The 22,566-nt window shown below is 44.8% G+C and overlaps 1 protein-coding gene across 1 annotated transcript; it reads left to right on the forward strand.

The window, feature by feature from the left end:
• Positions 1–1,313: 1,313 nt before the first annotated feature.
• Positions 1,314–22,071, forward strand: SLC16A1 (solute carrier family 16 member 1). Its single transcript, XM_069946295.1, has 5 exons — positions 1,314–1,442; positions 13,755–14,007; positions 18,259–18,402; positions 19,346–20,206; positions 21,633–22,071. The coding sequence occupies exons 2-5, from the start codon at positions 13,791–13,793 to the stop codon at positions 21,887–21,889; spliced, it is 1,479 nt and encodes a 492-aa protein (XP_069802396.1). The 5' UTR covers positions 1,314–1,442; positions 13,755–13,790; the 3' UTR covers positions 21,890–22,071.
• The last annotated feature ends 495 nt before the right edge of the window (positions 22,072–22,566 follow it).

The raw sequence follows: 22,566 nt of genomic DNA on the forward strand, positions 1-22,566 counted from the left end.
AAATGCATTTTTTCACAATTTTTCACGCTATTTTGTTTTTTTTCATTAAGATTCATTATGAGTATCGACTCCAATTTACCAGAAATGTAAAGTACAATATGTCACGAGAAAACAATCTCAGAATCAGCTGGATAGGTAAAAGCATTTCCAAGTTATTAAAGGACAACTCCCACAAAAATTTTTTTTTGCTCATTTAACACACATTACAAAGTTATATAACTTTGTAATGTGGTTAAATACCCGGCCTGGCCCCCTTCCCCCACTTTCGGACCCCCGACCCCCCACCCCGGAAGTTAAGGAATGTATACATTACCTATTACGATCGTCACGGTCCTCTTCTCCGGGGCGGCATCTGGTGACGACGACGTCAGAGCCGAGGGGCGGTCCGGGTCTTCTTCCTCCTCGGCGTCTTCATGCAAAGTGAATGGGGATGAAAAGGCTGCTGGTGCACATGCGCACCAGCAGCCTTTTCATTGGCTGGAGCGCATCACATGGCTTCCAGCTTGCTCAGCCCTGATTGGCTGAGCTTGCTGGAAGCCATGTGATGCGCTCCAGCCAATGAAAAGGCTGCCGGTGCGCAAGCGCACTGGCAGCCTTTTCCATCCCCTGGACCCGGAAGTCGGAGACATCGCTGGATGGCGGACGGCGGCGACGGAGAGGCGGACGAATCGAGTGGCGATCGTCACCGGAGAGATGGTGAGTATGGTGTCTGTGTTTTGTTTTTTTTTGGAGTCCCGCGGGAGTTGTCCTTTAATGAATAAAGTGACACTGGTCATATTCATAAAATTTACTCCGGTCCTTAAGGCCATTTCAGGCCCAGTCCTTAAGGGGTTAAAAACAACAAGGGAGATCAGTGGCCTGTAATACAGCCGCAGCATTGTGTCGCTTCTCAGCCTTCTATTCCCCCCATTTCCATCTGTGTGAGGCTTATACTTCCCTGTCATAAACTATCACATCTGTCTGGGCAGGATAAACACTAAAGAGAGCATAATATTCCAATACGGACGTAAAATACGGAACCCTTGTGTGCTATGGGCAACTGCTTACAGCCTTATTACGCTATTGTACAGAGCGCCTCACAGCGGCCGGTGAAGCGTCACACACATTACGGCACAGCTCATGAGGTAACCATGACGTAATATACCGGCAGTGCGGCCCCTCACACACGGTACACACACGCTCCCGTCATGCCTCGGTCTCCACACACGCACACAGCTCATACATGACTGGAGAGCGGAACCGAGCGGTCACCTTTATGTGTTAAAGAGAGGCGTGGCCGGGCGGGGGGCGTGGCGCGCATGCTCTATGAGCCATCCCGAGCCGCTGCTTCTGTAGGACCGGTGCTGATTAGTCCATTACCGTGCTGAGTGCGCACCGTGCAGGGCTGCTGCAGCCCACTCTCCGCCTCTCGTGTGGGACCCCGGGATACGCGGTGACCTGAGGTGAGTGAGCGGAGCCGCATTGCCGCCCCGTGCTGCGGGATATACACGTGTGCCTGGCTCCCCGGTGTGGGGAGGTGAGTAGCGGTAACGGGGACGGCTCGTTGTTGTGCTGCATGCTGGGGGCGGCTCAGCCTGGTATCCACGTGTTATCTCTGCACGGTCGGGGCTCTTATCCCAGCATGTGCTGCTGCCGCCATTAACCCTTTGTGACAATGCCCGGTGTACGCTCCGTATCCTACCATAGCGGTCAGCGCCCCCGGAGTGCCGGGACCACCACACACGGTCCTGCGCTTCTCCCTCCCACACATGGTCCTGCGCTTCTCCCTCCCACACATGGTCCTGCGCTTCTCCCTCCCACACATGGTCCTGCGCTTCTCCCTCCCACACATGGTCCTGCGCTTCTCCCTCCCACACATGGTCCTGCGCTTCTCCCTCCCACACATGGTCCTGCGCTTCTCCCTCCAAGGTTGGGGTGACCTCGTGCTGAAAGTCACAGATGGGGAGAAGAGCTGCTCATTCATCAGCATCGGAGTGATGCAATGTTATGTTATACCCGGGGGAGTGTAACAGGGAGGGCTCTGACTACACTATCATGCCTGGAGGGTCACCAGGGAGGGCTCTGACTATACACACATGCCTGGAGGGTCACCAGGGAGGGCTCTGACTATACACACATGCCTGGAGGGTCACCAGGGAGGGCTCTGACTATACACACATGCCTGGAGGGTCACCAGGGAGGGAGACAGTACTCATTATAGGGGGTGCCCTCCTCCTCTATGGTGTATGATACAGTACTGGTTATAGGGGGTGTCCTCCTCCTCCTCTGCTATAGTGTATGATACAGTACTGGTTATAGGGGGTGTCCTCCTCCTCCTCTGCTATAGTGTATGATACAGTACTGGTTATAGGGGTTGTCCTCCCCCCCCCCCCCCCGGGTATGTATACATTGCTGTGCTTCCCCCCCCAGGTATGTATACATTGCTGTGCTCCCCCCCCCAGGTATGTATACATTGCTGTGCTCCCCCCCCCCCGGGTATGTATACATTGCTGTGCTCCCCCCCCCCCGGGTATGTATACATTGCTGTGCTCCCCCCCCCCGGGTATGTATACATGGCTGGGCTTTGTCTAGTATAGATGCTTGTCCCTTTATGGTGCTGTACACAGCTGCCTGTTCGCTGCCATCACTATGATGCTGCTTTTCCTCCTTGTAACCATACAGTAAGCTCCGGCCCAGGGTGGCTCTGCCTCCGCCAGTGTGTGCGTGCTGCTCGCTAAGTGTCTCATGAAAGAGCGTCTTGGTTGCTTGGCAACTGACAGCGTGGAAGTGGTGACGTCCTCGTCCTTTGAAGTGATGCTTTTAGAATCCTAGAGCCCACAGGTCGCTCCTTCTACATATAAATGGTAACAATAGAAAGTTACATGTGAGTAAACACCATCCCCCCCCCCCCCATATCCAGGGAAGACCACTTACATCTGCAAACACTTCCCAGGATGCCGTTTTATTTACATATTAAAGGAAATGGATGTTCTTCCCATCCCCATTGGAACCTGCATGTAAATGTCCATTGAATCCTGTAGACAGGTGTGTATATCTGTATACTGCTAGTGTCCTTAACACTTGGTATATATGTTACTGGAGCTGTGGACATCGGATGGGGGTAGAGGGCGCACACAAGGTCTTGGTAGTGTTCATGACCAAAATCTGCTCCAGAATACCTCATAGGGTCCACAGTAGAATATAATGCTCCACCCACAATGGCCCTCTTTACCTACAATAGCTTTTTATATCAAAGGGCTATGGATAGTGGTTGTTCTTTAAAGGGGTATTCCAGCAAAAATCTTATTCTTTCAAATCAACTGGTTTCAGAAAGTTATATAGATTTTTAACTTCCATTTCAAAATACCAGTACAAAATACCAGTACTTATCAGCTGCTGTATGTCCTGCAGGAAGTGGGAGTATTCATTCCCGTCTGACACAGTGCTCAGAGCAGGAGAGGTTTTATAATGGCCATTTGCTACAGCTCTGGACAGTTCCTGATATGGACAGAGGTGGCAGCAGAGAGCACTGTCAGACTGGAAAGAATACACAGCATACTGCAAAACATACAGCAGCTGATAAGTATTAGATATTTTAAAATAGAAGTAAATCTATATAACTTTCTGAAACTAGTTTGTATGAGAGATTTTTTTGCTGGAGTACCCCTTTAAAGTGTCACTGTCGTGAATTTTTTTTTTGCAGAAATCAATAGTCCATGCGATTTTAAGAAACTTTGTAATTGGGTTTATTATCCGAAAAATGCATTTTTATCATGAAAAAGCAGTTTGAAGCCCTCCCCCCTGTCTTCATTGTTCTCCTATGGAGAGAGCTAAAGAAAAGACCAAAACAGGACAACAAAGAGTTAATCTACAAATCCCTCACCCGTTATCTGTTCTGACCATCACCAGTGACCTGTCTGAGCTCAGATTACAGCTGTCACCCAGCTCCGTGCCTGTAATCCTCTGTTATCTGCTTTCTGCTGCCGGCTAACTCCCTCCTTCCTCCTCCCCCCTCCCCTCTCCCTAGAGCAGACAGGGTACGTCTCCTGCAACAAGTCACAATTTTCAGATTTTTCAGAGTGGATGAAAAAGAGGAAGGAGGGGGGGACCTGGGAAAAGGCTTTTTACATGCAGATAATGGCAGATTTGGCTAATAAACCCAATTACAAAGTTTCTTAAAATCGCCTGGACTATTGATTTCTGCAAAAAAAAAAAAAAAAATACGACAGTGACTCTTTAAGTGTGAGCCGTGCCTATTGTAATGGTAAAAAAATTGCTTCAACACATCTGTCAGAAACTAGTGAGACCTCATAATAATAGGGATGTCACCTCCATCACTGCTCATCCCCATCTGCAGTATAGGGGGGAGGGTCTGATTGCTCGGACCCCCACCAGTCATGAGTGCAGCTGCTGTCAGACTTCTGTGCTGTCTCTCCATTTAACAGGGTTGTCCGGGATTTGGAAAACATAACTGATTTCCTGTAAAAAGCGCCCCATGCCTGACCCCAGGTCACATGTGGTATTGCAGTTTGGGTCCATTAAGTGGCCGTACACAGTCTGAGGACGAGAGGAGTGATGTTTATGGAGGAAAGCAATTATGAGTCTGTGCCTTGAGCAGACTCCTGTTGGATCACTCGGGATTTGAATACTGGCGGCTGAAGAAGTTGCATGCAACTCTAGGGAGGGAGTCCTGGATATACCCAAGGGTTCTATAATTGGTCGGATTGGAAGCCTAGGGAGAAGTGCACCGTGTAGCGTTTCGTCTAGTAATGGAGGGGGGTCACAGGCTTTATACCTGGTGCAATCTGATCTTTTGACATGTCTGGGCAATTTAATAGCCTTTTATTGCCCCTAATTGTGTAGGTAAATTCTGCAGCGGATACAGCAGCAGATGGGAGTTTTATAAATCTTATTTACATGCTGCAAATTGTCTACCGCGCTGCTTTCACTGTTACAGGAAGGACAGCCACCAACTAGCCTATAGCCATCAGCTGCCAGAGGATGAAAGGCTCGTCTCTCAGCTGATCGCTGGCATCCCGAGGCTGAAGTAATCATTACTTGGCAGCACATCTAGTGGGTGGAGCTCAGGATGCATAAAGGATCTAGTATTCAATAATCAGGCTGTGTTAAGGCCCCTTTAAGAGCGCTGGTCTACTCAATTGGCGCTTGTGCCCAGCAGCCGTGTGCCTATGTAAATAAAGCCTTGCCCTAATAGTAGTGGAGACAGTCAGGACTTGTAGCCCGAGGGGTCTTTGCCATTTTTCTGGTGGTTTTCTTGCACTGTGAGAACGTATCATTTCAGTTGTTAACTATGTCCTGGAATTCTGAAGGTGACTTCTAATGTCGTCTTGTAAATCTACATGACAGGTCAAGTCGTTGACTCTGTGTCTTTGATGTAGGTTCTGACATTTTACTAGATTGCTTGAAAACTAAATCTGGTACACGGGGAAATGGCTGTATTTTTTTTTTTTTTTTCCCGTTTATACTTTACAGTTACAATATGTACATACTTGTTAGGCCTATTTATAAAGAGCTGTCAGCCATGGGAGTCTGGTGTTACACTGTGTCCTTTGTGTCACCTTTTCTGCAAAGCTTCTCTAGGAGGTAGGCATTGCTCCCACCTAGCCAGAATCCTGCTCCACACTGATGAGGGCCAACACCCCGAAACAGCTGTATGTGGATGGATACTTGGCCTTGGTTTTTCCCCTGTCATTACATTTACTTATAGGGCCACTTAATAGGGTGGTTTCCCTACAGGAGCCACCCCTTGGCTGGGTCCTTCCTGAAGGGATATCTGGCTAGTCCTGCGTTTTGAGACTCTTCATTGAGGCTCCACAGGCTCCTTTGCATATTCTTTTAACCATTTAACAGATAGTGTATTCAGGATTTCCTGATACGTTTGGTATTGGCTGAAGTCTTTAAAGGGGTAGTGTGGCACTAAACATTTTATTCACCAAATAACAAAGTTATACAACTTCGAAAAGTGCAGGCTTGTTTTTCCAGGTTGAGTTTTGAATGAGCAGCGACTGTACAAAGTACATAGGTGAATGAAGGTTGCAAAAAGTTTTGGAAGAATTAACCTTAGGGCGTAAGAGTTAAGCAGTGTTTGTTGAAACGTTCATCTGTCATCCCTGGGTATGTAGTAGTGGTAGCTGTACAGTTATAGAATCAATGAATGTAAAAATGTAGCATTTACTTTCGGATTTGGGTGGAAGGTATGAATTTGGGATGTGTGCTGCTCCAACAATATATTGTGCAGCTGGACATCTCTAATATGCTACTGTACTCACCTGCAGAATAAAGTGTTTGTTTTTTTTCAGTTTTGTAATTCTGTTTCATAGTACACTTCTATGGTAAAATATTGGATGCCGCTGCCCTCAGAACTTTTGCCACTACCCTGACTCCAGCGATGCCATCCATGCCCAGATCCACCGCCTCATTCTTCTGCAGAGCAGGTCATTTACGCTTACCGAAAATCGACAATATCAGAAGAACCGGGTGGCCTCTTAGATGGCATCGATGGACTCACTGCTCTGGTGCCCATCTGAGTATGCAAAGCTTATATCGGCACCTATCCTGATACACTCGTTTTATTATTAGGGTTCCATCATGCATTTATTGGTACCATAACAAGTGCACTTTTTCCTGGGAAAAAAAACAAGCCCTTACCTGGCTTTGTAGATGGAAACATAAAAACGCTATGGCTCTTTGAAGGCGTGAAAGAAAAAACAAAAATGAAAATTGGCCCGGTCATTTAGGTCTGACTTAAGGGGTTAAGAAACTTGTGCGGTATGTAGGACAGCACCGGCTCTTTATAAATGTATTGGTGGATGTCTTGCTGGCCTACATCTTACGTTCTATTATTCCTTCCCTGACGCTCCTGCTCGGTGAGCTCTACGTTGTGTAACACATTTCATAAGGGCACCCAGTGACACCCAGAGCTGTTACCACACTGCAGTATGACTGGTCAGAGCCAGAATGAATATCGGCACGTGGCTCTTTCTACCTGATCACCACCTTTATTTCTTATTAGAAAATATATCCAAGAAATATCTTCATTCCAATCGACAAATATTTTCATAGGCTTAATATAATGTCATCCCTTTACTGACCGGCGATGCAGTAGCCATAACCCTCCCTCTGATGTCCAGTGCTATTTCTAACCTGAAATCATCTGATGTGAGTGCGTATTGCAGCCATGTGGCCTCTCCAGCTATAAATGCTTGTCCTTGTCACGAGACTTAGCGGTAACATGAACAATTCCAGAGCTTGTTCTAGTCTCATTTACTCTTGTGCTGGTGCCAAGGCATACTTCAGCCTAGAAAGCTGCGTCTGGTTTAAAGGAGCCACGTCTCTGTAGAGCTCTATGGGCAGGTTTCCTGATTGGTTAATGAAGTGACTAGCCTCAGTTATGTTAAGTAATATGGATGGAATATAATAACAGAAGTGTCTTTTTACAATTCCATTTTTACATATACTGTTGCACATTTTTTTTTTTTTTTTTGCTTTTTTTTTTTTTTTGCACATGATTGACCACCAGCTAATATAGAGAGTAACTACTGTGTGCTAGACAGACTATAAGTGACTTTCTAAGGTCCTGGTAGGTTGTCACAGGTATCTGGAGCCATGCTGACTGTCCGCAGCTGCTGAGGGATCCATGGACAGATCGTAACCTTCTGCTTCCACAGATGCTCAGTTGGTCTCAAGTTTGGGGAATTAAAGGGCCAGGGTAATACTTGGAGGTCTTGCTCGTGCGCTTTAAACAACTATTGAACATTTGTAGTCACATTGTCTTGCTGGGAGACAGAAAAGGCCCTATTACACTGGAAGATTATCGTGTGAAAAATCGTTTGAATTAAACAATGATAGTCTGTGTAATTGCAGGCAACAATCAAAAAATTGTTCATGTGTCATCAATCGTGGATTAAGATCTGACCCTAAAATCATTGTTAATCGTTCGCCAGCGGTTCACTCTTAATTCCCCATTCGTTCACTGTAATTTCGCATTTGTTAATCGGTCTGTGTAACTCCACATCGCTCCTTTTGCTGGGTTCAGATGGAGGCAACGATCGTTGCAAATGATCGTTCTGTGTAATATGGGGAATGAGTTCAGGTTAATGTTAAACAATCTTGTTTGTTATCGTTAAAAATTGCTTTGTCTAATAGGACCCTAAGCATATATGGTTTCATGCCCAAAGAATGCCATGAAAACGTTCCCCAGACCTTAAAGGGAATCTGTCAGCAGCTGGGCTGGTCCCGAGGTGCTGACAGTGTAGTGAAGGTTTATCCCTGTGTGTGTGTGTGGTTCCTTTCTTTTAGCAAACGGTGCAGTAAATTTTCCTTATGGTTCCCCGTAACTTGTAGTAGTGAGGTGTTCGTGCCGCACTTGGGTGGGTAAGTCTCACCACGGTTTCCTCCTCCCTGTTTGCTGCCCGGCCCTCCCTGTTTGATTGCGGCCCGGCCTCCTACTTCCTGATGTTGCTGGCAAGGGCCGCGCGCGACATGCCAGCATGTGCCCTGGGTCTGTCAGGTATTGCGTGCTCTTGTGTCCGCTGTAGCGTGGAGGCATGCCGATGGCCAGTGCCCACAGTTGCCCGCCTCATCTGCACTACAGTACATGTGATTTGGGGCGCAGGACCTTACCACTACAAATTACGGGCAAGAATAAGAAATTTACTGCACCGCTGGCTTAAAGAAGGTTAACACACACACACAAGGGACAAACACCTTCACTACACTGTTGGCACCAGCCCAGGTGCTGACAGATTCCCTTTAATGCTGCCGGGATGTAAAGTAAGAAGTGGTCAAAATAATGTGACTGGACTGTGTGTACATAGACCTTGCTGGTTAATAGTTATGGTTGGTGTTCAGGATGAGTGCAGAGACATCTATTTGTGACGGTCAGTGGTGCCGGATCATTAGTTTTCTGCTTGCTAGGTGAGCATGCCATGGGTGGTGTCCTATGATGGGAGAGATTTCACTGTGCACTGCAGATTCAGAGACTTTTAAGTCATCTACTAGTGCTTTAATAGGCTATTTTCCCCCCTTAGGGTCTAGTTAAAGTGTACTTGTCATGACCTCTAACCCCACAAGCAAATCTATAGTTAAAGGGAAACTAATAGCAGGTTACACATCGAACCTGCTCTTGTGTCCCCATAGTGCACACATGCTGGGGATGAAGCTGGTTTTCTTTCCTTGACCCTCAGTGGCATTTTCATTAGGTGTGTAGTTTATTCCCTAGGCATATGAGCGGTTTGGGCACTGGGAAGGGGGTGCACTACTTCCCTCGGTTCACCGTCCCGTCCCACGTCTCCTAATAATTTTGCTGAGGCAGCTGTCCATTTAGTGCCCCTTGGTGCTGCTCATGCTTCTGCATTTTACCCTGAGCTGGTGGGCAAGCCTAGTGGCTGAATCTATAGTATTGTATGTCATATACAATGGGGGGGGGGGGGGGGGGGGGGAGTGGGAAAATGACCAGACAGGTAAAAGCACTACAAGTTATATAACTGTCGTGTGGTGCTAGATTTATATAAAAACTTATTGCTGCACTACCTCTAAGTATTTTTGCTTTGGATGGCTAGATTGTATTCTATTGTGACAAGTGTTTGCTGTCAAGGCAGAAATGTTGCAATATCACTGTAATGTCAGTACACTTTTACAAATGTGTTTCAATGCAAACACAGCTCAGCCATGTCAGGGGATTACCTTGGGAGGAATTTCAAGCTCATATTCCGCTTGGAATTCCACCTGTAAAATATGCACAGAGCAACGTCCCATTGTGTTCAATGGGAGATGCGCTCTGTTCACATGGCAGAATTTTCCGCTGCATATCCGTTTTCCATAATACAAACAGATGTTTTTGTCACAATCGAATGTCCAAAAGGATTCTATTTGGACAAGACACAAGTTTGTGCTCAGATTGTTAGCATGTGCTCTGTTCTCACTAAACTGGCTTATTATTGGTCTGCCTCTTCCCAGTCTATCTTAATTCTGTAAAGTTAAAGGAAGACTGTTACCATTGGCTTTGGAGAATGTTGTGACTCTGCAATCGAGGGCAGCCTAATATATACCAGTCTCTCATGTCAGGCTAAAAATTAGGACCATATGGTCACAATAAAAGTAGTTAACGTCACGTTACTTGAAAGAGGTTTCCTTTAATCCAGATTGCTCTGCTTAGTGTACTGAGGAAGTCTGGTGGTCTGGAATTTGCAATATTATGTGCACCAGGAGCAGAAAGCTGAGCAGAGCTGCTAATACAAAGTTTACTCTTAAGGTAGCAAAGCAGTGTAGGCAAAATTTATTAAAATATATATATAATATATAATATATATATATATATATATATATATATATATATATATATATATATATATATATATATATATATATATATATATATTTATTTATTTTGCCTACACTGCTTTGCTACCTGAAGAGTAAACTTTGTATTTGCAGCTCTGCTCAGCTTTCTGCACTGCCATAAGTCTCCTGCACACATTAGGTAATACGATCATTGGAAGCTTAACATGCCTCTCCAGGAGTCCATTTCAGTTGTAGTGACCCAACAAGAAGACTTCCATTAAATAGAAGGGACCAGGGCCCAATATGGCTGAATTTAAGCCGGGATATGCATGTAGGCCTCAGACAGGACTGAAAAGTGATCTGTTATAGTATAGCAGACTGTGCTTTCATACAGAATCGCCCTAAGAAAACCTATACTGTATGGTGTAGTAGGTATACCTCTTGAGAGAAGGCCCCCTCTAAATGTCTGCGAAATTTACCCAGATTTCTTATCATGAAATTGGGTAAATTTCCAGCCTCATGGGGTTCTATGGGGCACTGATGCCTTCAGGGTTTTTCTGGTGTGTCCGTGCTGGAAATTGGTTCCAGAAAATAAAGGACGTGTCCTACATTTTGTCTGGAATTCCATCATGGATGTCCTGTAAAACGTTACCCAAAATTCTGTGCGGCTTCAGATGCATTACATGGCAGCCGAGGCCAGTGCTTGGGCATGTGCCGCCGGGTCGCAGCTGCTGGCCCTATAACTGGCCAGAGGCAGCATTATACCTCTGCTACCACTACCCCCCAGTGTTTCCTGACTGTAAAGAAACCGCCACGGACGTGTGAAGATGCCGAAGACTCGAAATGTTTGTACAAAGTCTTAGGGGTCATTCAAACATCCATAGAATTCAATCTGTACACGGACGGTGTTCTGCGCACTGGACCAGGGAGCTCCCAGCATTGGGATTGTCAGGAGCTCCTAAACAATTTTAGGGTGCCTTCACACGTACTGGACCCGCAGCAGAGTTTACAGCGAAATCCGCTGCGGATCCTGATATAGTGAAGGTCTATGGGGCCAAATACCTGCCGCGGCATTTTCATTCTGCTGTGGATATGTGACCCTGGCCCCTTTGACCCCCGAACAACCCCGTCTGTTTCCAATCAGTGCACGGCAGCACTGATTGGCTGATGAGTGAGGGTAACCTGGAGCTTCACACAGCCGCCATGCCGAGCAGGTAATGTATGCTGCGAGCGTCCACAGAACACAGATGGAATTCTACAGACGTGTGAATGACCCCTTAACCTGTCACCCTGACTACCTAGTTAGTAGTATTTACTTGGTGTGACATACATTTGTATGAGATGTACATGTGGCTGTAGTTCCATATTTGCTTCCGCTTAGCACTTCTTTACATTGCCGTAACTGTCCTCTGCTACCGGCAGACAAACCCCAAGTGACTAAGCAGTCAGACGTCATCCTCCCGGGAAACTCTGTGTGTTCATTCTCTTCCTGGCTACGTAACGCTTACTAATGAAGCCGCATGTCTCACTACAGGGGAAAAAACCTCATAGGTTGCTGTGTGCAGCACGTCTTGCACGTAGATCACAGTAGTGTCAAGTATCACTAAGGCCGCATGCTCTGTCCTCATATTAACCGGAGGCAGCAGTAGAAATACTCTGCTCTTCTGGATTGCTAAAATGCAGACTCAAAGGTTTCCCAATCTGACCCTTATATCCTGATTTATTTATTTTTTCGTTTTTCCTTCCGGAGGTTTGGTAGCATCACGAGACCTGTACATTCAGCAGATCTCCTCCGGTCTGTCATAGCTTACAGCGTGCCCTTGCTGCCTATTGGCTGGCTGTACATTCAGTGGTAACAAATCTGCCCCCTGGAGGCGACCGGCTTACAGCCTTTGTTCATCTGCAGAGGATTCATTTCAACGTTCCTGATTCTTAGATTTCTCTGTGATAAAGACGACAAGAAAGTAAACGTGACTAAACGGTTGCTGTGTTGGATATTCAGGAGACCCTCACCCCCACTACTCCCTGTACATGACCTAACAAGTCTTATAGAAGGGACCGGTGTTAGATACAGATGTATAACTATTGTCTGATTTTCCGCATACAGTATGAAGATTGGAGTAATTGCTGTTAACAGCGACACGTCTTATCACTTGACTTTCATCCAGTGACACCTTAAAGTTCTTTCACATATTACAGGTCCTTCCAGTTGTAGAAGTAAATTGCAGCACTTTGCTTCTTGTTTCATCAGTGTTTGACCCACCCAATAATTTCACCATCTGCCTTCTATGTCTCCTAAGAATTAACAGGATTTGACATTGTTCTTTCCAAGGAATATCCACCCATGTTTGTATATGGGGTGGAACTCCAGCTAGGGTTTTCAAATTACTGGCCTGGACTACAGAGCAAATAGTGCTTGGCGACCTCCTTTCTTAAAAATAAAATAAATTATATATCTTTTTTTTTTTTTTTTTTAAAGGTGACAGAAATCAGTGCATGGGGGCTTTCTGCATTTGGGTCTGTTTAGCTGCAGGTTGGTGAGCCAGTATCAGAGCTGGGTCAGATGGTTTTGTGACTGTATTATAGTATGTAAGCAGAGAGGTGGGTCTCCATGATAAGTAACGGCACCAGGAGACACTGGGAAGAAGAGCTGCCTGAGGCGGTGGTGCTTTGGGCAGTGTTCTGCAGGGACACCTTAAAGTGCACCTGTCATCTGTAAAAACTTTTGGCATATCAAGTATTAATTGGTCTGGGTCTGAGTATTTAGACCCATACCGATCAGGAGAATGAGCAGGAAGAGGACCATGCTGCCATGCATCCTCTCTACGTTGTGTAAGAAAAAAGGGTCCATAGATTGACTTTATAAGCGCCCCCTCCCCTTACAGAGCGAGCGGTGAGAGGACACTGTGCTCTCCCCACTCAATTTTCGGTAGGTGTCTGAACAATGTAATTTACTTCTGTTTATAAATCTCCATTCTTCCTGTGCTTATCAGCTGCTGTAGGTCCTGCAGGAAGTGGTGTATTCTTGCCAGTCTGACAGTGCTCTCTGATAAGTACTGGAAGACTGGAGATTTTTAAATACAAGTAAATTACAAGTCTAAAGGAGTGTTTCATCTCCTTAGGTGATAATGTATTGCTAGATGATCTCTTTATGATCTAAAGCTCTGATCTCTAGGTTTAGCATCTTCTCAGGATTGTTATTGTTATAAAGGCTGACTACCACTATCACAGAATGAGTGCACATCCTAGCAATAGACCATCACATCTATATATACGCCATTTCATTCCCTCCATTACAAAACAGATAGTAATGGCTTCTGGTTGAGGCTGTAATGGATGGAAAGCTGCTGACCATATTCTTGCTGTATATTGATGAGAGAACAATGCTAACCTCTTTCTCCTCCATGTAATGAATTACTGTATCCTTGTCGGACGCCGACCTGAAGCTATAAACTTGTTTCTTTTTATTTCAGAAGTTGCAAGAAAGAAGAGCTAAGAATATCTGCAAAATGCCACCTGCCATTGGAGGACCTGTGGGTTACACCCCACCGGAGGGCGGCTGGGGTTGGGCTGTGGTGGTCGGAGCCTTCGTGTCCATCGGCTTCTCTTACGCTTTTCCCAAGTCAATCACCGTCTTTTTTAAGGATATAGAAGTAATATTTGGAGCCACGAGTAGTGAGGTCTCATGGATCTCGTCAATTATGCTGGCTGTAATGTATGCTGGAGGTAAGGCTTTATCAATGTATGCACCGCACTATCTCACGTATAGGTTTGTTTAATATCTAATTTTATATTTTAATATTTATATTTTTATTATTTTTTATATTTTAATTAGTATTTTTAGATTTATTTTATATAATATATTATATATTCTTAAAACTAAACTGAAAACAATGTTCATGTCAACTTTAAAAAGGGCTTTAAAGGTAAAATGTCTAACAAAAGCATTTTAAGCGATTCAGAAAAGAGCAAAACGTCCTATGCCCAACGTGCCAGTCACTCAGTAGCTTTAGTGTTGGAGCAGTCATAGAATGCTCTTTGTATCCAGCAGCAGCAGCTCCTCCCCCTCCCCACGTGGTGGCGTGATCCATCTGCAGGTTCATTGACTGTTTGCTGTCATGCTGGGGATTCGTCACTGGTTTTACTGGGCTTCAGGCAGGGCTTTATGTATAATTTATGTGCTGCTTTCAGTGGGGAATGCATAGTAACACACATTGCTGTGTCAGTGTGGTTTACATTGGGAAGATTTCAAAGGAGAATCCAGTGAATGTTTCTGACTAATAGACCTTTTTCAAAGGAGACAGAAAACCCTCACTTACAGGATTGCATTTAAAGGGAACCTGTCGCCAAGACAATTCTATCACCATCATGCTATAGAGCTGGAAGAACTGAGCAGATGTATAATTTGTGGGAAAATATTCTATATGACTTGTAACTTGTTTACAATCTCTGATCATTCTGTGTTAAGGAGTCCAGTCCACTGAGTGACACCGCCCACTGGACTCCTTAAAAGTTGTACTGAATGTTTTCACAGCGTCCAAATGACAGCACCACAATGGAGGACGTCACCCTTGACCCTATCAGGAACAGGAAGTCACAGAGGTTAAAAGGGCACTTCCCACCACTCCCGTCAGTGTTTTTCCTGTTCTGACAGGATCAAGGAACACGGAGGTTACCTGTGATCCTGTGGTCATGGGTCCTGGATATATATCAATCCGCTCAGTTCTTCCTCATATACCATGATGTTGATGACTTGGGTAGCATTTTCATGGTGATGGGCTCCCCTTTATGAGGAACATTGAATGATGTGGTGCCCAGAATGATGGCACTTTTGGCCAGTGGGTGATATGTTCTTGTCTCCGTACTCCTCTGGAGATATGAATGTCAGTCACATTCACTGCAAGTACTGAATAGTGTATTGTATAGCTGTATGACCTGTCATTGCCTAGTGAGGGGGCTTTTTAGTGCATGTGTAATGGTGGTTCCATTATGAACGACAATGCAGCAGCAAAAATGGTCTTTTATTATGAGCCCCTATATGTTTAGAGAGAGAACCCTCCCCCCCCCCCACCAGGTGGGCTTTACTGAAATTTTAAAGGGGTACTCCAGCAAGATTTGTTTTTTACATCAACTGGTGCCAGAGATTTGTAACTTTCATTAAAAAAACAGTGACACAGTGCTCTCTGCTGCCACATCTGTCCATGTCAGGAACTGTCCAGAGCAGTAGCAAATCCTTATAGAAAACCTCTCCTGCTCTCCAGACTGGAAATAATACACCACTTCCTGTAGGACATACAGCATCTGATAAGTACTGGAAGAGGTTTTTTTTTTATATAGAAGTAATATACAAATCTCTGGCACCAGTTCATTTAAAATACATTTTTGCTGGAGTACCTCTTTAATCTTATTACACGCAGTATAGGGCTGTTTTTTTTCCCCCCGACCATGAGTAACTCTTCTAAATAAAATATTTGAGTATTGCACTGAAGGTTCTTCCTTTTGTTGCACAACTTTGTATGTTTTCAGCTTAAGTAAGGCCTATGGGTTTATTCATTGACCAGTTGGCAATGTTCCTTAATGCTTTTGCTTCCCTAAAAACACATTTTGCATTTGCCCTTCTCACAAGTGTTTGTTCTTCCATAAATGATTGGGAGAACCCTATTTGGTTTATCCTAACCTATAATATACCGGCTTAAAATATATTTTAAGTATTGGTCTTTCTTTCTTTTGGTCCTTCTCCTGCCTTCTGAGTACAGGCCCAGTGCAGCTCCTGTCAGATGGAAAGTCATTGACTTCATACAGACGTGACCGGGGTTTATGTCATTGTGCTGAGCTGGTGTGTGAGCAGATCACATTGTTTCTTTACTAGACGGGTCTAAAATCACACGTCATTCCCTGTAAATGTATCTGCCAGCCGTGTGTCATGGCGATCAGACTGTCGGGCCAAATTCACACACACTGAACTTATGTGCTTGTTAAAATGCATGGAAAACTCCTTAAACAAAGTGTATACAATTCTTTTTTAAGCATGTGTTGTCTGAGAAGCTTGTTAAAGGGGTAAAAAAGTTATATAGACTTGTAATTCTATTTAAAAATTTCCATTCTTCAAGTACTTATCAGCTGCTGTATGTCATGCAGCAGCTGTCGTGTATTCTATTCTTTTCAGTCTGACACAGTGCTTTCTGCTGCCACCTCTGTCCAGAGCAGTAGCAAATCTCCATAGAAAACCTCCCACGGCTCTGGACAGAGGAGGCAGCAGAGAGCACTGTCAGACTGAAAAGAATACACCACTTCCTGCAGGACATACAGCAGCTGGTAAGTAATGGAAGACTGGAGATTTTTAAATAAAAGTAAATTAGAAATCTATTTAACTTTCTGAAACCAGTAGATTTGAATGAGATTTTTGCAGTAGTACCCCTTTAAATATGGCTAACATGCAGTGTATATTTGGAGAGTTCCCACATAACTTAACAGCTCTGAAACTGTTGTAAAATGCCTTGTCCTATTCATGCTGTGCCCTTATGAATGTTGTATACAAGGCCCTTTAAGGTGTATAAAACAAGTGGAATAGTTTACTTATTTGCAGTGTTATCACTACATGAAGTGTGGTGTGTCTAACCCGCCTGCACCAGTGTCTGTCACCCCTTCCTGCCTTGTGTCCTGTCCTCACTATAACTTACACTATCCAGATCACTGATATCAGTATAGTATGGCCTCAGTGAGGCTGAACTGGCCGACAACATTGAGCGGCCCCATAGGCCAGCAGCTTCATTGTGCGCTGGATACTTCTGAAAGTTTTTCTTTGAAGTACAAAAACATTTATTCATTACCTTGTAACTCTAAAGTGTACCTGTCAGCATGTCTGCTGACCCGACCAGCGCTGAATTCCTCTCTGCGGACGGACGTTTGGGCATCTATGGCTATGAACACACTGGGACAATAAAGCCTGCAATCCCCATTAGAGTGGGGGGGGGGGGGGTGCATTTATGGTCTCTGCCTGTTCTTAGCCACAGATACCTGACTATGAATCCCATGTTATGTGCAGTGATTGAAGCAAAGAACCCTTTTTCATTAACACTTGAACTAGTGCCACAGACTAGAAATTCACAATTTAATTGATCATAGTGGTTCCAGAGAGCTATAGGAAAAACCCCCAACATGCACACTAGGTACATCGATTTGAGTTCATCCCTGCACCGATCCATTCATGTGGGAAAAAAAACAAACCTCAAAGCGATGTACCTGATAGTACATCCTCTTTAAGGGTCCTATTCCATGGCCGATTATCGCTCCGTGGAATAGAGACAACGATCAAGTGATCGTGTAATCGGTTGATCGTTTATTTAGGTTCAAACCTAAAGTCATCGGGAAACGACCGTGCATCGCTGCATGGAATAGCGATGCGTGACGGACGATTTTACAAGCACCATACATTATCTACACATGTTGCTGGTCTTCTCCTGCGTTGCTTCTTCCTCCCGGTCCCACACGCAGTAGCAGCTTCGGTGCGGTCTGTCTTAGACCTCTCAGCCAATCACTGGCCAGGACCGCCGCGGTCTGTCGCACCAAAGCTGCTGCTGCTGCGTGGGACCAGGAGGAAGGAGCACAGGAAAAGACCTGCAGCATGCTTAGGTAATGTATGGTGTTTAAACAAGGGCTGCAAGGACATCTGTAACGATGTCCCTGCAGCCCTCGCTAAACTATTATCGGGCTGTGTAATAGGCCCAGTAAATGAGCGCTGATCTAGCAGTTTGGCACTCGTTTACATTATTGATCGGACCCCTATCGGCCCGTGGAATAGGACCCTAAGAAGCTATTTACACAATATTACCTTTATGCTGTCTGCATTACTATTTTATAACTGTTGGCTTTTGCTATCAGTATGCGGAAAGTTGCTTTTATGTACCATGTGTTGTGTGGTCTTATAACTTTTTTTTTTTCTTCTTCTTCTTCTTCTACCCCGTTTCCCTCTCTTAGGTCCTATAAGCAGTGTGTTGGTGAACAAATATGGAAGCAGACCCATCATGATTGCTGGCGGTGTTCTTGCAGGCATTGGATTAATCGCAGCCTCCTTCTGCAATACTGTGACCGAGCTGTATTTTTGCATTGGTGTCATTGGCGGTAAGTGCTCTCCCTCCCCCTTATAGTATTCAGCCTGGCTGCACATGTCCTGATAAAGAATACAAAGGTCTGCTCTTGGTATGTTTGACTGGAAACGCAAGATCCTTTCTTGCTGTTTTAAGCAGTTTATCCATATCTGAGTGACTTCTAGTAAAAAAACAAAATTGGAAATACACTCTGGCTCCTTCTAAGCCACAGATCTTCCAGCAGTCAATGTACAAAGATGGAACAGATCGGCAGGAGGTTAAGCGCTATGTAGAATTCTGTATAGTGACGCACCCCTTCTATACAGGCTGGACACATGGCTCTCATGTCCATAACGTTGCCGTCTATGGAGGAACATGTGACATATAAAATCGCTCTGCCTCCTCCCCTCCACCTGTCATGTGCTCCGCCATCAGCAGTCATGGACAGGAGAGCCAGCCAGGGTTGAGCCTTGTCATTATGCACAACAGGACACAAGTGAACTTGTTGTAAATGAGTCCCATATTATGATTACTATGCTTTCATAAATGGGAAACTCTTGCGAAACTTTATTCGTTCCAATCAGCTGGTGTCAAAGTTATACGGATTCATTAATTAGTTTTATTTTAAAAATCTTATCAGCTGCTGTACATCCTGCAGGAAGTGGTGTATTCTTTCCAGTCTGACACAGTGCTCTCTGCTGCCACCTTTGTCCATGTCAGGAACTGTCCAGAGCAGGAGAGGTTTTCTATATGGATTTTCTACTGCTCTGGACAGTTCCTGACATGGACAGAGGTGGCAGCAGACAGCACTGCATTAGACTGGGAAAAAAACCACTTCCTGCAGGACATACAGCAGCTAAGTAGTGGAAGGCTGGAGATTTTAAAATAGAAGTCATTTACAGATCTATGAAAGAGGATATCCTAATGTTTTATAGCGTTAACTAATAGGTTTTTGTGTTGTTTTTTTTTTGTTCCAGGATTTGGTCTGGCTTTTAACTTGAATCCAGCTCTAACAATGATTGGGAAATATTTCTATAAGAAGAGACCAATAGCGAATGGACTTGCTATGGCGGGCAGCCCTGTATTCTTATCCACGCTAGCTCCTCTTAATCAGTACTTCTATAGCATCTTTGGATGGAGAGGAAGCTTCCTGATCCTGGGTGGTCTTCTGCTGAATTGTTGCGTCGCAGGTTCCTTAATGCGTCCTATTGGACCCAAGCCTGAGGACCCAAAAAAGAAAGTGACTAAGGAAGTTTTGGAAGAAGCTGGGAAATGCACCTCCAAAGAAGATGGGGAGGCTAACAAAGATCTGATCGACGGCAAAGCCAAAACCAAGCCAACCTTTTACCAGACAATCAATAAGTTTTTGGACTTCTCCCTCTTCACTCATCGGGGGTTTCTGATTTACCTTTCTGGGCACACCATCATGTTCTTTGGACTTTTTGCACCTTTAGTCTTCCTTAGCAACTATGCTAAAAGCAAGCATATTTCCAACGAGTCTGCCGCCTTCTTGCTTTCTATCCTTGCTTTTGTAGATATGGTTGCAAGACCGTCCATGGGGTTAGTAGCCAATACCAAGTGGGTGAGACCAAGGATACAATATTTCTTTGCCATTGCCGTGCTTTACAATGGCGTGTGCCACCTTCTGGCTCCCATATCGACTAACTACGTTGGCTTTGCTATATACGCCGCCTTCTTTGGATTTGCCTTCGGTTGGCTCAGCTCTGTCCTCTTTGAAACTTTGATGGACTTGGTTGGTGCACAGAGGTTCTCAAGTGCTGTCGGATTAGTGACCATTGTAGAATGTTGTCCTGTGCTCCTTGGACCACCCCTTTTAGGTAAGAGAAATTGCTCAACAAAATCAATGTTCTGTGCACTTTTAATTTTTTTTTTTTTTTTTCTATTGCTGCTCATGTCCTCTGCAAATAAGCCATTCCTAGTAACCAAGGGACAGGCTTCCTACTGTAGTCATGCTGCCCGTGGGATGAGTTCCACCCATCACAGTTTGAGTGATGTCCTTGAGCGCTGGAGAGAAGAAGCAGTGATGCAAACATCATGGGTGTCATTAAAGCTATGATGGTTAGAACTTGGTCATGGTCAGCGTGACTAAAAGTGTGAGAGCCTAAACCGCATTGACTACAAGGTGGTCCTCATAGAGAATAAATAAAGCAGAGTTTGGGCCCCTGGGAATTACTGTTATCCTGAGGATAAAAAAATAACCGCTAGTTAATATGGGTTTGCACTCTTTAAAGCAGGGGTAGGCAACCTTTGCTCTCCAGCTTTGGCAAAACTACAACTCCCATCATGCCTGGACAGCTAAAGCTTTGGCTGTCCAGGCATGATGGGAGTTGTAGTTTTGCCACAGCTGGAAAGCCAAGGTTCCCTACCCCTGCTTTAAGGGTGCGTTCACATGTAACTGATCCGCAGCTGATTTCGCTCTGCGGATCCCTGCCCTGTACACTTTTGGGCAGACAAACTCGCAGCGGGATGTACATCCCGCTGTATGTCAGCAGCCCGCCCCGTTAGCCCCCCCCCCGGCTGCCGGAGTGTATACATCACCTGGTCCCTGCTCTGGTTTGCTTCGTGGGTTCCCGACACGTCGCACTTGGCCAGGCGGTGCACTGCCCTGCTGCAGCGCACTGATTGGCTGAGCGGCATGTGAAGACATTGGGAGCCCCAAAGCAAGCCGGGAGCAGGTGAACAGGTGAAGTATACGTGTGGGGGGTGGGGGGATGTTAAGGGGAGGGCTGCTGATATAATCAGTGGGATGTGCATCGCCTGCGAGTTTCTGTCCATAAGTGTACAGGGCAGGGATCCGCAGCGCTGTCTCGCGCTGTGGATCTGTTAGGTGTGAAGGCACCATAAAAAAAAATAAAGTGCTATTTCTCATCTGTGGTCCCATAATGCACTGCTTCCTGGTAACAAACAGACCCCATCCATGTACTGGAACAGTGCTCTGACTTGTCAGGGTTGTCTTCAGCGGTTTCTCCTTGCCCTCAGTAGCTTTGATTGACGGGTTCTCTAACTTCAAGTGGATAAAAGTCTATTCTGTCATCTAATCGATGCGGGTGCCTATTTTTTTTTTTTATTTATTTATTTTTTTAATTTACTGCACCTATTTGACATGCATCATAACAGTAGACGCAAATTGGAAATCTGGGAAAATGTAATTGTTTATAGAACAGCTAAAAGCCGCTAAATTGTATACCTAAAATTAGAGCCACGAAATGCATTGTTAATTCTATAACTTCTTGAATCTTCTAGGGAAGCTGAACGATTGGTACGGAGACTATAAGTATACTTACCAAGCTTGTGGGATTGTGCTGATCATCGCTTCAGTCTACCTCTTTATCGGGATGACCATCCACTACAGACTCGTAGCCAGAGAGCAAAAAGCTGAAGAGAAAAAGAGAAACCAGGAAGCAAACGGCGGAGAAGCCGATCACAAAGTCAACAACGAACTCTCGGTCCTTCCTCAGAATTCTGACGAAGTCGTGAAAGAAGAGGAAAGCAACATATGAGACTGCTGTTTTTATTGAGTGGACACGGTCATCACATGACTCAGATACTGCACAATAGTCTCATGTTAGGATAGGAATTATTTTTAAGCCTTATTTTGAAACTTTTTTTTTTTAAACTTTCTAGCAGATCTATGAAAACATTTCATCCGACAGAAACTAAACGTTGCAATTTTAATTCTTTAGTTGACTGGAACGTTAACTTGTGCCTTATTAATGTTCTTCACAAATCCATTTTGTTTTATTTTTTCCATTCAAAAGGAATTTCTTCAGTAAAATATAGTGTTTTTTTTTTTTTTTATATTTGTTGACCCATCTAGTTTCCCTTCCCCTGGCGGAAAGTTTTTAATTCATAGGAACAGTGGAGGAAAACTTAGCTCGCCCATACGCAACGCTTGGATTCTGTCTTCCGAGGACTACTTCAACTAGATAAGATGCTGCTACAATACATCAATCATTGGAAATAATCTCCAGGGCCTTGACTGTTGTAGTATATTTTGTAATGCTTCTGTTGTGCGTATATTTCCAGTATTATCATCTGCACTGCCTAAGTGGCTGAGGCTCTTGGTGTAAAATCTTCCAGCAGCTGAAAGGCAGTGATGTCCTGTCCCTCCGCTGTCACCACAGACGTGTTCTGAACACTTATCATTGAAGATCGGCTATTTTATGTATGTTGGAGA

The sequence above is a fragment of the Dendropsophus ebraccatus genome, chromosome 11 (genome assembly GCF_027789765.1).
Source record: "Dendropsophus ebraccatus isolate aDenEbr1 chromosome 11, aDenEbr1.pat, whole genome shotgun sequence".
Taxonomy (NCBI): Eukaryota; Metazoa; Chordata; class Amphibia; order Anura; family Hylidae; genus Dendropsophus; species Dendropsophus ebraccatus.